Here is a 16,027-nt window from a genome sequence, read left to right as displayed (position 1 = left end):
TCAGTGAAGTGCTCGCAGTAGTTCTGCAATATCATTTTCTTTTTTCCCTTTTTTTAAACTTATATCTGTGTTTACTCATCTTGATGTCTTTTTCTTCCTTACTTTGTTCTTTCTTAGTCTTTGTTCTTTTCTAGTCTTCTGCTTTCCTCAGTAGGTGACTAAAAGTATTTTCCAAGACTATTGTCAATTTGTTCTTTGTGTCAGACTAAGAAATTGTCTTGGTTTCTTTTTTTTCTTTTTTTCTTTTTTTTTTGGGGGGGGGGGTGTCTATCCAATACTCCGTGTTGCATTTAAAACAACAAATGCAGTTTATCAATGAATGACTGCTTTGGGTTAGCTATTCCAGTAGAAAACATCCCACTGTGGCAATATCTGTACCACAGTGTGTTTAAACTATAAAGTTCAGGCCTTTGGTGACAGACCAGGAATTATTTCTTTCAACAGGGTCAATTTTGGTCAGATTTTCAAATAGTCGTGGTGGGAAATTGCTCTAGGGTGAACACTCCATATCAACTACTGTGGGTTAGAAAACGGCCCAAGAAACATCACTCACACATAAAAGGGGTGATGGAACCAAACAGGGTTTCTGACAAGACTACAGGATGAATCCTCTCTTTGCTGTGGATGGCCTAATGAAGCAATTAAAAGCACAACTCTATAAGTGCATGAAAAAAGTCTACATCAATCATTATATCATATCCCGAACCCCCATGCTGATCTTATAACTTCCTAAAACTTCAAAGACTGATAAAGATTTGCAGCGCTTGCATAAGGGCACCAAAAGGGCCAGTTAAAGCAAAGGAAGATGCCTTAAGCTGGTTTGCTAAGTCCTTATCTCTTCTTTTGACTTATCTCCTCTCTATATAAAGAAATGTTTAAACTCTTTGACCTCCAGACAGATTCTATCACCTGAAGCAATAGTTTTTGCTTCCAGCAGAAGTTCTGTCACTTATTAAGTGAATAATGGTTTATTTCACTTATTTAAATTTACGAAAGTTTTTGTCTGGGGAGTGAACTCCAATGGAACCTTGCTTATTTCCAACTCACGCTCTGTATTCATCCATTAGGGTCAAATCAAGGTTCAGTATCTTGCCCAAGGATATGTTGGAGGAGGGCACAGAGCTCAAACCTCCAACCTTCAGATTAGTAGACACCCCACACTTCCTCCTGAGCATCATCGTTTAGTGGATGATTTTAACGTGGAATGGTATGATGCAAAGGGGGAAATTTTAATATTATTGTTTCAACGTCACTTTGGACTACTGACTTAATGTTGCTCACATTTTATTATTTACTTAAATGCATCCTCAATTTTAGCAGAACAAATAGTTCAGCAAATAATCAGCTGCAGGCATGACCAGTCCAGCCACTAGAGTACCTTTCTCACTCTTTCAAATACTGTCAAAATAAAACAGCCCACTCTTATGGAGTAGAATACACTTTGCTGTTCATCATCATTGATGCTTGAGGTCAGAACAGAAAATTCTGAGGGGATTCCACACAGACTTTTGGATAACGACACTGGCTCAGGAGGTCGTTTGTCTTAAATACCCTCTGAGCTTGAAGGGATTCTTCCAGGTGATGCCTTGCTTCTCTGAGATTTATTGAGGTGGCAGTTTTATAATCCGCAAACGAATGGTGTTGCAATGATGGTGTGTTTGAAAGCTGTTTTCTGAGTGTAGGTTTTTAAAAAATATTCTTTGTCATCAGGAGGCACGCCATCTCAGCAGGGATCAGATTTAGCTAAGCCATTAATGGACCAGCAAATCACCTTCAGAATACACTGCGGTCTACAGGATTGTATTAATTTGTTCTCCCACCTTGCATGTCGTGTACCTCTCCTACTCATTATTTGCTAGTTCCTTCATTCTGATTTTCTATATACAAATATGAACTACTTTAGTAGCCCAATTAATTTTTATGTATTTCTATAATTATGGACAAGAAGTTTGACAATTTGAGTCTGTTCAGTTATAAAATGCATAGTCAGTGAAGCAAGAGGGATGGTGACTTTTTAACTCTTTATTGGTTGTATTTCCTTTTTTCTTTATTTTTTCCCAAAATATAAATAAAATTTCTACATAATACTTCAGACTATTGCAGGATTAAATTGGCACCTGTGATTTTACTGGTCCCTACTAAACTATTCATATGCACTTAAACAGATAGGGCACCTAAACAAAACATAAATAAATTGTTCTGTGTGTTCTGTGCCTTTAAATGTCTTCCTTCCTGATTAGGGAGCTGGCAGCTGCTGATTGGTTCCCATGGTCAAGTGGCTGTTTTAAAAACCCTTTCCAGTAGTTGTCCCTCTGCAGCGACTGACAGCAGCAGCAGACCTGTCCTTGGCCTCCAAACCCTCTGTGACATTCGCCCTTTGTGTTTCCCACGAATTGCTACATTTTGTCTATAGTTTGCAGATACGTTTCACTTGTAGAATAGCATCTCCCTTTTTGGAATAAGCTGGTTTTGTTTGTTATGTTGGCCTGTGTTCACCCCGGAGTTAAACCTTTCAGTTTGGTAACAATAAAATCACCCTTAACTTGTAAATTGGGTTCTGGGTATGGCTTTGGGGACCAGGGCGGGCTCACCTTCCTTTTAACCCTTATGTTGCGCTCCTATACCCCAAGACCGGGACGTAACACTTAGTGTGACTTGTCCTGACAATCAGAGATAACTACAAATATTACTATATTTGTCTCTCTATGCACCTCTTTTCTGTCTTCTCTTTCCTCTCACCTTTAACTGCTCACAGCTGTTAGCTACCTGCCCCTGAGCCTTGTTCTGGCAAGGCCTATTCCTGCTAGAAGGGGATTTTTCCTCCCCACTATCAGTAAATCGCTGCTTGTAGAAGATTATCTAACTGTTGAGGGTTTTTCAACTCTAATTGAGCACTCTACAAGCCTCACTTGCCCAACCACACACACATTCATACACATGTTTTTTTTTTGTAATCTGCACAGTGCAGGGGTGTGTGACTAATTTTTCAAAGGGGCCACTTGAGAAACTGGAACTTTTGTGTAGGGCCACACCAGTAAGCTAAATTCAGTTCTGCTCAATATTTTATCCCCCTATAAACTGCTACTGGTAAGAGCAGATTAGTAGTTATAATTAAGCAATGGAAATGTGAGATAGACTTGCTAAAAGCACCAACATTTTATCGCCATTTAATCAGTATTCCTAAAAACACAAGTGAACAAAATGTTAATGTGAACCTGACTTTAACGCACTTGTTCAAGCTCAAAACAGACTAAGTTCTGTCACTGTGCAAGTTAAAACAGAAAAAACTACAGATGAAATACTTACACTACAAGCCAAATAGCAATAGCAGTTTGCATAAAGTTAAAAGACAGAAATTCTGCAAAAACAATATCTTATGTTGTAATGCTAAGGGCACCAGAGAGGTGATCGAGACTGAAGATATGCGTCTGGATTTGTTGAACTTTATCACTGCGAATTTTTGTCCTTTGTGAGAGAAAAATAAAAATCCAGCAGTGATATTAACTTTAAACTCTGATTTCCTTCAGTGTCCTCGATCTGTCTTATTAAGATTTGCCTGGAGAGAGAATAAGTCTATCAAACACATCATCGAACTGCTGACCATTTTTTTAAATTTTGTGGGAAAACTCAAAGCTGATCATAACTGTTCCATTCCTGGATGTGTAAAGCTTGGTAAAAAGTTCTTGTTGCTTTTGCAGCTTTGCTATCAAAGTCTGTTTCAGCAACATTTTCATGTATGTTTAGTCTCACAATGGTAATAAAAACTGTAATCCTTAAACACCGCAACCTGCTTTCCAGAAAGCAATGACACAGCTTAACCTCTGACCTCAGTAAACAGTCCATGTCGTATTCTGCACTACCAGCATTCTCTTGCACACATGTATGCATGTAAATTTGAAAAGGAAAGAGCAATCACCTTCAAAATAAAAGCAACAAAGCGATTTGTCTGATTCCCTTCATCATCGCATAAAACAGTAAGTGGTCTTAAGGTTATGATTAGCAGCTGAAATGGGACATACATGGTGTATACTTATTTACATCTGAAACCTAATTTTCCGATTTTCTAATTGGCCAGATGTGGCCTGCAGGCCATGCAATGCCCGAGTTGCCCCAGCAGATGCACAGGGGACAACTTCAGGTTTTAAGATCTTGCCCAAGGATACTTCAATATGTACAGTAGTGGAATCATTGATTGAACAACTTACCTTATGACTCTCTTTACCTCACGAAGCACAGCTGTGATAATCAACAGCTACAGTTGCTGGGCCAATACCACATAAATGTAAAAAAAAGAACGAGAGTTTCCCTCCTGGAGAATTATGACCTGACTGATGTTCATTTTTTTCTATTAAGCATGTTTCAAGTAGGTCCTTGTTGGGATGTCTGTGAGTGCAGATTGAAAGGTATAGCAATGTGCCCACATTGCTGTGTATACAGGGCAAGAGTCAGAAAACTAATGCTCCTGAAAGCAGACTGGATGAATTATGAAGACAAATCATTCCACTGGTTTAACTACATAAAAAGTGCAAGTGTTATAGTTTTTGACCGAAGACTCTTTGAATAAAACTACACTAAACAGCGAGTGAGTTTGTTTTTAGATAAGGGGGGAAATGCAAAACTATAAAGAACAGTATACCCAAGAGTTTTTATGGCAAACATTAAATAAAAAAAACAATAATTTTATCCCGTTTTGTTGTTTGTCGAAAGTGAAAATCGTAACTTACATTACAATTTTTACATATTAACTGGGCAGTCTTTTTTTTTTTTTAATTTAACCTCTATTTATACAGGTTTCTCTTGTAATTGAGACCCAATGTCTCATTCACAAGATAGACCTGTTTCAGACAAACATATTAAAATTACAATAATAATAATTACAAAAATAATTAAAAAAAATACATAAAACAATAAAATAGCAAAATATGTCTAATGTACACAGTCATATTAAAAACAAGTTGCCAGAGATGATTTTGAAGTCTGCAAGTAACATCCTTCTGCAATGTAAAGATGTGCTGGCAGGAATCCAGTTGATAAGTACCTCTAGAAAGAAGCTTTTGGGTTTAAATTTAGTGTTAGCATATACTTGTAAGTGTAAGCTAATAGTCAACAACAAGGAAATGAACTTCTGCAAACACTTGAGTAGCTGACAGCCCCCTGGAGACGGCAGAAAATTGCTAAGGGATAGTGAGTTGAGCTTCTAGTCTCAAAGTTTATTTACAACTCTAGTGGTGTTGAAACGTGTCAGGGGTCTTTGGGAGCCCTCTTGTACAAAGGGCCTTGAGCGGATATTTAATGGAGCTCTCAATGAAGAGAGGGAAAGAGAGAAAGACAGGATGACATTGTCTCCGTCTGAAGACTCACCTCTTTCTAATTGCCTCAAGTCGTATTGATTACCCAAGACCCCTCACACACCTCTTCTATGTGATCCCTTCACTCTGTGAGAAGGGATCACAGAGCTTACAGACCAGGTTGTTTGCTGTTTTCTGATGTGATTAGCAGTATTGATCAAAGTGTGTGTGTGTGTTTATTTGTGTTTGGGGGCACCTTGCGTGTTTGATCACTCAGTAATTGGATGCTAAAAAGATGGAAGGAAAGAAATCTGCTTAATAATATTCATCTGATGATCATGCATCAAACATCAAACTTTTTCTTGCAACAACACCACATATATACCCACACACACCGTTTCCAGAAACCAGCACTTAAGCTGGGCTTCTATCACCCCCTCGTCAGGCCTGGAGGTGTGTTTAAGCGGCAGTTTGAGCCCCTGCACATTACCAGACATCTTACTGTGACACCACACACTCTTACTGCCAGTCATTCTTATTCCCTCGTCTGTCTTTCTGTCCCTAAGGGAAATGAAGATGACTTCATCCCTGTGCAATTAAATGCTCTCATTCTGTCTGGCCCTCTTCTATTTTGTGTATGTGTGTATGTCTGTGTGTGTGTGTTAGTGAAATGGATGAGATGTCAGATCCTGTGCAGACAGTTGGAGTAAGGACTAGACCAGAAAGTGAGCTAATCTCCTTCCATCCCTTTACTGATTGGAAGAACCCTGGACCCCAGCAATAACGCCCACCAATTAGACAGGCCTCCACAGTTGGCAGTTGTATCTGAGTGTAAGTCACCTACTGGACCTTTTGGCTCTCACTTGAGCTTATTGGAGGTTTGGAAATTCACTTTCTAAGTTCTAAGCTGCCCGTGGACTGAAAAACTGTGTATTGAATACCAAAACAAGATTGGTCTCCATGCAATTTAAACTCATGTACTACATACATAACAGTATGTAGTAAATAAAGTTAGTCATGATTATAATGTGTGTATCATTATATCTCTCAAGTTTTTTGTCTGCTGGGTTTTATTTTATCTATTGAACACAATAATTCTCAGCATCCTAGGTGGATTTCTTCTGTATTTTGAATCATTTTTAAATTTTCTTAATGTATCTGCACTGTACAATGTATCCCAAAGTCTGATGCTAAACAGTGCATCACATATTGTATAACCAATTCTAAAAATAGACCACCTCGGTCTGAATGGTATATTGGTGTGAAGCAGGTACAGCTTCCATGCAATAAAATGAAATCATAATCACAATCCCTAAAGAATTGCACCACTTTCAGACACAAGGCTCAGTTTACTTCACATGAGAATCACTATGTAGTCTTCTGACGGTCTGAAGGAACAATAAAAATAACTCTAATGATGTCATCAGGGATTCAGCCTGAAAGTACAAACTTACGATTGGAAAGCTTCTGTTTTTGAACTGGGAATATGGAGCTTTATAAGAAAAGAAAGAAGAAAGATCAAATAATAAACAAGGTTTCAACATGGGCTCAAAATGCCATCCATACCACAAGTTGAGTGCTTGGCTTCAGATGGATACCTAGCTCCGGATAGTTTGAGAACATCAGGAAAATGTTTCCCAGTTTCAATGTGTATTTGTGACAATATGATGCGCATCCAATTTAACTAATTATGTAGCCTCCAGATGAAAACAATCAATCCAATGCACACGTATCAAACACACTGATTGAGAGTTATGCTGACAAAGGCAAAATCAATCAAAGTTTCCAGGCTAACCTCACTGATTCAAGGCACATAACTGGACACCACCATGTTTGCTATGCTTGTGCTGTTAGTGCTTCTTGGAGCATTATAACAGACTTATCTGACAAATATCAAAGCCCGCTGTATGATATACACTGTACAAGAAGTTTGTGTTTAAGTCTTGGTGAGAAAAATTAATTTTATGAGTCTGACACAGACCACTAATAAGCAGATATTTATGTTTTTGCTTTGTGTTGTAAGCTAATAATTTATCACCCCATCCTTTCATCCAAATATGATCCCCTCTGTAAAGGCTCTTTGCTTACATTCAGACAACTGAAGAATTGAGGTTCTAAGGGCATGACTCATACAATATAGGACAAATGTCATAGGCCAACTATGCATAACACCTACATGGGCTGCTCAGCCACAGAAACCCGAGCCATGAAGCTCCCAGTGCACAATTTGTGTGCTGATTATAATACAAGAGGAGGTTTGAAACTATTGTTATGGAGGCATTGTTATTGAGGGCGTTGACTACTTACAGGTGATTATAAAATAAGAGGAAAGAAATTTTACAAAGTGATTGTTGCATAAAATTAGATCCACAGTAGAAAATAGTGAGCTCTTTAAAATGACCCACTGGTTTCCTAGTTATGTGTCTTCATGCTGATGTGCTGAATCTCATTCCAAACATTAGATCACTAGTCAAACTCTGCACAGTGACCTACACCGTGTGTACACACCAAACTAAACCGAAATGAGCACTTCAACTCTACCTGCAAGCTCACAAGCTAGCTAACACAGAATGGCACAAAACAGGTAATTTTATGGTGAAAGTAGACAACTTCAAGAATGCTTTTACAGTCAGTGCTTCTTAACTTAGTGCAAAGAGAGGCCAGTGAATTCATCCACCACTTATATACCTTGCATTTTGAAACCACACAACATAAGAAATATGGAGCCATAAACAGGGAATTTAGTCTTTCAACAAGGTGTAAGCTGATAAGAAGCATGCAGCTTCAACAGGAACAGCAAAAAGTTGTTTCTGTGAGCAAACTCTCAAAGTGATGGAAATGTAAAAAGTTTCATTATAGACTAATTTGTGTGATTTTGTGTCCAGCACATTTAATATCTTTGGGATTAAAATAAACCCATGTCAACAAATTACACTATACTGCTAAAAATATTTGCTTGTCTACCGTCACATGGAACGAGGTCTTCTGGGAAGGCTTTCCACAAGGTTTAGGTGTGTGTTTATGGGGATTTTTGACCATTCTCCCAGAAGTCTATTGTGAGGTTGTGAGGTCAGACACTGATGTTGGACAAGAAGACCTAGCTCGGAGTCTCTCGGAGTCTAATTCATCCCAAAGGTGTTCTGTTAGTCAGGACTGTGCGCAGGCCATTCAAGTTCTTGACTCCAAATTCAGTCATACACGTCCCTATGGGCCTTGCTAGACCTAGCAGTCTGCAAGCCTAGGTGCTTGATTTTATACACCTGTGACATTTATTCAATAATTTGGATGGCTGAGTGACTGCACAAACATACATATACTATATTTATATATACGTTATCGTGATCCTAAGTGATTCTTAGTAAAACTTAATCTGACAGCTCTGGATCTTAAATGAATAATTGTTTCAAATGACACATTTTTCACTAGATTTCTCCAATTTCTTACAATCTGGCTGTGCAGGTGTTCATTTAGACCTCCAACTCGTACTATTAACAATGGACAACATAACCGGGGGAAAAAATGCATGCAACTACCGACCTTTTTCTTGTTGGTTGGGCAAATGTAGAAACTTGTCACCACAATGGTTGTTCCTGGCATCAGGTTGAGTTTGGTGTAGGTGGTGCCATAGTCAGAAGACCTAACAAAATTGCAGGCGAAAAACAAGAACAGGTACAAGTTAGTCTGGAAACATTTAAGAGCATTTTTTTCATAGTTTTCCTTTTGCAGTAATCCCATGAGAGGTAGGCAAAGATGCCTGGGAAAGCAGCTGCTTATTCTCTCAAACTGTCCTAAAGGTATTGTATCAGTTCTGTTCACCATATCGCTACTTTGCAGTCTGTGGTCTGAGCCAAGTGACAAATCAGAAACGGCTGGGAAACCTGTCATTGCCACAGTGGTGTAAAAACACCCTTGGGCTAGCGATGAAGTCCTGACCAATCCTTAAATCTGGCAGCTTTAGCAGGAGGTAGGGAGTGCTATGTGCGGTCAAGAGTGATAGTTACAGTAGCTGGATCATTTCTCCAGCCCCGCTCAGACATACCCACAAAGCACAGTGAAAGTGATTGTTTGTGACAGGTTTTGACAAATGATGCAGGTTTCAACTTGACAAAGCTTAAGGGGGCTTAACTCTTTTATGGATAATTAATGTCTTAAATTTCTGTCAGGAAGGAAAAGATAAACAAAACTAATACAGGAGATTTTCCCCTCTACTTTATTATGTAGACAAGGTAAATTAAGGTTTAAGACACTGGTTTGAGTAAACAGAACACAAAACAAGTGTACATCAGACAACTTTCTAGGCTTCAAAAACAATGCAAAGCATACAGGAAGAAAGATGCTACAGCATTTAGCTGGAGGTTGAGGGTTCAACAGGAGGGAGCCTTGAAGAAGAGGACTTGATGAAAGAGAATGATGAGCTAGCACGTCAGCCTGGTTAAGGATGAGAGGATTTACTCCTTTGCGCAGTGGGACATCAACCACTGACAGACACTCACACACACAGTAAGACACATACACCCGAAGCTCTGCCAAGCCATTCAGCAATCAGCTCTCCCAGAGTGCTCTGATACAGCTGGAGAAAATGGAGTGGCATAGCAGGGGTGAGCTATTTCTCTGTGGTGAGCTGGCAAGTGTTTTCATCTTCCTCGTTGGCCCGTGTGCCATATTTAACCCTGGATCACTTGGAGGACATGAACAGATCTCGTGCTGATGGCTGTGCTAGCAGCAGAGCTCTGTGCTTATCACAAAAACCCAGTTGTAGATGGAGTAAAGGCCTGCTAGGCCTGGTGAGCAGAGGTCCTCTCAGAGGGTGGATAATTTGGGTGTAAGTGCAAAAACCACATTAACTAGTCACATTAAGTCCTAATTAGCAAGAAGGATGATGATCAGCACTTTATAAACAGTGCTCGGAGAATCTGTTTAAACCATTTGTTCACGCACATTCATTGCCCTCCTTTAAGGAAGACTCTAGATTCATTTGTGCCTGTCAACATATGAAAATCTACTTACAAAGAATCAAAAGATGCTGCAGATCCAACTGCTAGGAAGGCATTCAGTAACATTTCCAAGTGCTTTGTATGTGACAGGTAAGAGATAGGTTGTTACCCAGCCTTTAGAGCTGGGTGAAAATATATCTGGTCACTCTTGATATTGAAGCTGAAATGAATGCTAGTGCATAAGAATTGGAATGTTATTCTTGTATTTCTGCAGGAGTGAAAACTCGGTCCCACAAGATTTCCTATGCTCTGTTGATAAACACATTAGCAAAATGTGTTGTGTTGTGTCTTTCTATAAAGACACAACACATTTTGCAACTCATTTAGACTGATGCTTCTTCTGTAAGAGATCTGTAAGAGATCTGTACTTCTGTTAGAGATCTGCAGAAATCCCCTTAGCTGCTGAACATTTGATAAGGATAACTTTAAAAACCTAAAATTGTCTCCTTAAAATGACATTACAATGCATCTACACTTTTTGCCAAGAGCACTTTGATTCAGTTCAATTCAGGTATATTTATATAGCACCAATGAGGGAAGCTTATCTGTTTACATACCACAAATCATAGCAAAAAATAATGTAAATCATAAAAAAAAATCAGCTTCATTTGGATAATCACCTTCTCCACAATAAGAGGAGAATACATCAACTCTATTACTGTACTGGGTATTACTTCTCCATTTAACACAGAGGCCTCCAAAACCTCCTTATTACACATTTATAGTGCTTCATTAGCCAGGGTGTAATGAAAGGCCAGAGCTGGGGTGGGCATTCTGCCCAGAAATACAACTCAACATATGGACCTTGACTGTCCCTTGTCCCCTAGCTTTTTTGTCCTCAATACCCTGTTTTGCCCAGCATCTGTTACAATGAACTTTTTTCTTTCCATATATCTTCCATCTGATGTTAAAGATTAAAGGTATGGACTAATTTTTGTCAAATGCTCAAATTACATGTGTTTATTAATTTAACATAAACACACGTCAAATGATCCAAGGAGTACAGCTCTCTCTAGCTGGAGTGCACTGACAAATCCTCCAATCACAATGAAACATTTAAGACATTCTTATGAATTATGAAGTATAAACAGGTATATTTCACCTAGGTTTACATTCACAGATACCCTGAGCCAGTTAGGTTAGGGTACTGCATTTGAACTGGCTGCACCTCTAAGCAGTTATTTAAGAAGTTATTGAAATTCTGAAAGTCTAACAACAGGCCATAGAAACTATACATATAGAATCATAAGTAAAATATCACAAAAGTGCTTCAAAGTTTGGCTATTTTTAGTGCCAAAACAAAAAAGTAAGAAAAGGCAACTTAAAAACAAAAAAACTAATCTGAGGAGTCATGAGGCAAAGATATGTCACTTAGGCTACATTCACACTGCAGGCGAAAGCGCATCAAATCCGATTTTTTTGACCCTATGCGACCCATATCCGATCATGGTATGACAGTGTGAACGGCACAAATCTGATATTTTCAAATCCAATCTGGGTCACTTTCGTATTTGGTACTGAATCCGATACATATCCGATGTTTCAGAAAGCGACTGCTGTGTGAATGGTCATGTTGCATTAAATCCATCTTTTACGTCACTGACACAAGACAGACGCCAATTATCAGCGCCGGAGAAGCACCCGATAGGACATCGCGAACGCTTCCTGGCCATCCGGTGAAAGTGCTGGGAAGACAACGTTGGAGAAATGTTAACATTTTATTTGTACTGTATAACCTGCAGATTCTGACAGAAATCTGCAGCTATACTTTGAAGCACCGCTCCTCTCTAAAACAGCAATAAGGATAATTATTAGGTTATTTACATTATTATGTAATAACTTAAAGCAAAAATTGGGAAACGTGAAGTCCGAAGTCTTTATATTAAGGGCCATCAGTCAAACAATATTGTTTGCTTTGGGTCTAAACAGAGCGTGTTGTGTGTGACATCTTCTTTTGTGCATGCGGGCCGCTTTGAGCGTTCACACTGGAGCGCGTTTGCGGTCGCATTTTATTTGTAGTGTGAACGAGCAGACAAAAAGATCGGATTTGATCAAAATATCGGAATTGAGCATTAAGACCTGCAGTGTGAACATAGCCTTATAAAGCTAATATAGAGGTTGGGTAGGGGTTAGAGTGTAAAGTCAGCTGTCTCAGCACCTTACATGCTGAGAATAATGATGTTGAGTTAATAGGAGAGCTCATTTTATACTGTCTACCACCAAGACCTCTGGATTAATAGACTAGTAGAGAGCTATTGTAGATTAATGAGGAATAATTACTTTTAAACAGAGTAGGAAGCTGATGAGAAGAGATATGGACGAGGACAGGGAGCAGGAGAGGGGAGAAGAGTTGAATGAGAAAATGAAAAAAGTTTAATCTGTGGTACTCAGTGTAGCCCTCAGTCCTGGCAATTTAATATTAACAGAAAAGTAGGATATCAAGGCACACGCTGACACAAAATAGTCATTAATATTACCCTTATGTTATTTCATGTCCAAGTCTTCATGTCAAACAGCATAACTGTGAGAAAACATTCATTTTTGATATGCAGTACAAAGGCTTAAACAAGTTGCCGCAGACACAAGACAATTGGTAGAAGGCAAATAGCTGAAATAATAACAGCAGAAAAACGGAAACTACTATAAAACAAGAGTGGAATATTAAAAAAAAAGCCAAGAGGGGAGAGAAGGGAAATGTCTGCGAGAATGAATGTGACAGTGACAGACACTACGGGTGAAATTGTATTTTCCTTGATCTGCTTGAGAAAACAGAGAAATGTGGAAGCACTTTAGGGTGGCGACAGGTGCTGATTCAGATTTAATGTCCTAATATGTCAAGGTTGCTCCCAGCGCTTGACATCTCAGGAAAGAAAAATTGAGTGTGTCAAGAAAATGTCTGATGCAATGGAATACCAAAATATAGAGAGCACAGGAGAATGGATATAAGGAAATGGATTCATGATAAATCCATCTAAAGATCTTCAAAGTGTTAGCTGGTGAGGCGTTATGATGAATATGCGACAGAAGGAAATGCATCCTTCAAGGCTTTTCTCTTCTGAATTCACATGCATTTGGCGAAACATCTGCTGTCTAAGAAGAACTAAGCTAATAAATAGCTTCAAACAAAGCTAACGAAGAACAGAGCAGTGGGTTGGTGTATTAAAGGTTAGCTATAGACATATACAGTAGTTGGCTGAGTCTCATCATGCTGTTCAGTGTCTGATTTCTGCTAAGACAGACAGATACCGTCAGTCTGAATCAGGTCTGGAAAGCCTGATGGCCAGACTGTTAGGGCTGATGACACTCATCACTGATTGGCTGACATACAGATTTCCCAGAGAGGCTAACTGAGGGCAACGTCCTCTGACAAGAGGATAGGATTGAGCTGGATCTTAGTTTAGTATAGAATATGTCACAGTTTCAAGTCTTACACCACAGAAACACAAGAAAAACTCTGCAGTGCATTATGCAGTTGCTCTGTTGACAAATCTGATGAAGTATGAGGATAAATTTGCTTCCTTACCAGAGTATCACTAACTGACGCTATCAACTGCATCCTACTGTATGAGAATTTGTGCCAAATTTAATCTAGAGCAGGTTAAAGTTTGGGTCATGAGCGATCATTGTGATTGTAAGCGTTGCTATTTTTCTTTTTGAAAGAGTAGAGAATTCATGCGAGATGGGAGCTTTTGATTTATCGCACTAAAGGTAATTGCCATGAGTGGTGTCAAAGAATACAGCAGAGAGCGAGTCACCATTAGTGTTAAAACTGATTTACTGGTTTAAAGTAAGCCATCAAATACCAATGGGCAGATTGAGCTTTCAACAAGTGCAATCACATTTTATGCTTTCAGATGATAAATGGAAAAATTACTGTTTCATGACACAGCTTTATGGACGATAAAAGTAAGATGTATGAACAAGAAACGTAGTGGTGGAAGTCGGGGTTGGGGTTGTCAGCGTCACACATGGACAGGTCAGTAGTGTTATCGCCCATTCTACTTTAAAAAGGAACCGTCTACTCGACTGTCATTTGTCTGTTTATTTTCGCTTCTTTTTGCAGCAGTAGAATGGCTGAGGATGATAAAGCTCAGGGAGTCTCAGGTGTACCCTGGACAAAGGTTTTATGGCCATCTGCTATGGCCTGATTGTGTCAAAGCCTTGGTTTATTGACTGCAGAATAGACTGTAGAATGAAATAGCACGTCTTTCAGAGATCTACTCCGCTCAGATATACAGAAAATAGAGAAATTGAGTAGAGAAGTTGTGCTGTGGCAAAACTTTACATGTATAAAAGAATGGATTTTTTAAAAATATTTGTCTTTGAGTGTTTTTGGTGAGCTGCAAAGTCAGACAAATGCAATTTAACACTCAGTCTTTTGGTGTTACAGCTACCAGAAAGCCGGGGAAAGTGTGAACCTGTTTTGACAGGGAAAGCAAAAAGACAACTGGTCTTGTTATGACAGTGGCAGACGTGTCAACCAGACTGGCCACAAATCATAAAATCATAAAATGACAAGTTGAACTGTCTACAGAAAGGTGTTAACAGACACATAAAAACCCTAAAAGATCAATCAATCTTTAAACCGCAGGCTTTTAAGATGGTGGTATTATGTTAAAAGCATCTGCTTGACGTTGCTGTATTTGCTACTTATACACTAATTTTTAACCTTCTTCTAATTTCCTACTTCTAAAAAGTGAGATTATTGTACTCATTGTAAAAAATCTTAGAAAAATGGTGATCAACCAAATATTTATTTGCTGAAATGCTAGTCTATGCATGTATTACTTATAGTTTAGACTGCTGTAATTCATTGTTATTATGTTTTTCTAAAAATTTCTTTAAAAAGCCCTTAGCTGGTCCAGAAGGATGTAGCAAGAGTACAGGGACTAGAAAGATATTTACTTTTCTCCAGTGGCTACCTATTAAATCCAAAATTAGATTTAAAACCCTTCACCTCTCATAAAATGTCTTGAATAATCAGGTCCCATTTTATCTTAAAGGCTGATAGTACCATATTGAGAGCACTAGAATGGGAGCCATTCAGATTTCAGCTGCCTCTTCTATGGAGCTAGCTTTCAGTTTAAGAAACACTCCCCTCTCTCCTTTTAGGTCTAGTCTTAAAGCATTCGTTTTTGCTAAAGCTTGTAGTCAGGGCTCGACAGGATGCCTTGAACCCATCCCTTAGTTACACTGCAATAGGCTAAGGCTGCTTCACTCCCTTCTTTAGCTCTCTCAATATTTATACACCACTATTACATTTAATCACTGGTAATTAATTTTAAAATCGTATGTGTGTCTGTTGTAATGTCTCCCACCGGTGTGCTTTCCCCTGAATCTAGTCTTCTCTTACATACATGAAGTTACACAAACACTGGGGTTGGAGAACTGGAAATGCAGGTGGTTGGGTCTGTGTTTCCACAAGCCCCGCTAGTTTAGAAACTTATTCTCATTAACAACAAAAACAAGACGGACATCTTTTACTTGCTAGCAAGGGAGGCCCCGGCCGGTGTCTCAGAAAGCACTCTGAATCCTACCGCAGACTGACCCCAACAACAGCCTCCGCTGCCTTTTATTGGGAAAACAGTTCACACAATACACATCACAGCAAAAGCACCTCCCACCGTAAACCCCCAAATGGTTCTAAGACAAGAAACAGAATCTTCACAAGGGATGTGTCTACAATAATCCTAAGTGGCTGGAGAGGTGGTCAGAGACAAAGGAACGTCTTGATCCTATAGATTG

At 39.0% G+C, this 16,027-nt stretch overlaps 1 protein-coding gene across 3 annotated transcripts in view; it reads right to left on the bottom strand.

Annotated features, from left to right (window-relative positions):
• sorcs2 (sortilin-related VPS10 domain containing receptor 2) overlaps positions 1-16,027 on the bottom strand; it is a 359,359-nt gene that overhangs the window by 208,236 nt on the left and 135,096 nt on the right. For all 3 annotated transcript variants that reach the window (XM_085267444.1, XM_085267445.1, XM_085267446.1), the window contains exon 3: positions 8,826-8,925. In XM_085267444.1, the coding sequence (XP_085123570.1) occupies positions 8,826-8,925 (100 nt within the window). The remainder of the gene's footprint in view (positions 1-8,825; positions 8,926-16,027) is intronic.

Source organism: Mchenga conophoros, linkage group LG3 (assembly GCF_057382185.1).
Source record: "Mchenga conophoros isolate Kocher_MC1m ecotype Shallow Benthic linkage group LG3, M_conophoros_male_GT1.1, whole genome shotgun sequence".
Taxonomy (NCBI): domain Eukaryota; kingdom Metazoa; phylum Chordata; class Actinopteri; order Cichliformes; family Cichlidae; genus Mchenga; species Mchenga conophoros.
This window is presented reverse-complemented; position numbering and strand designations above follow the sequence as displayed.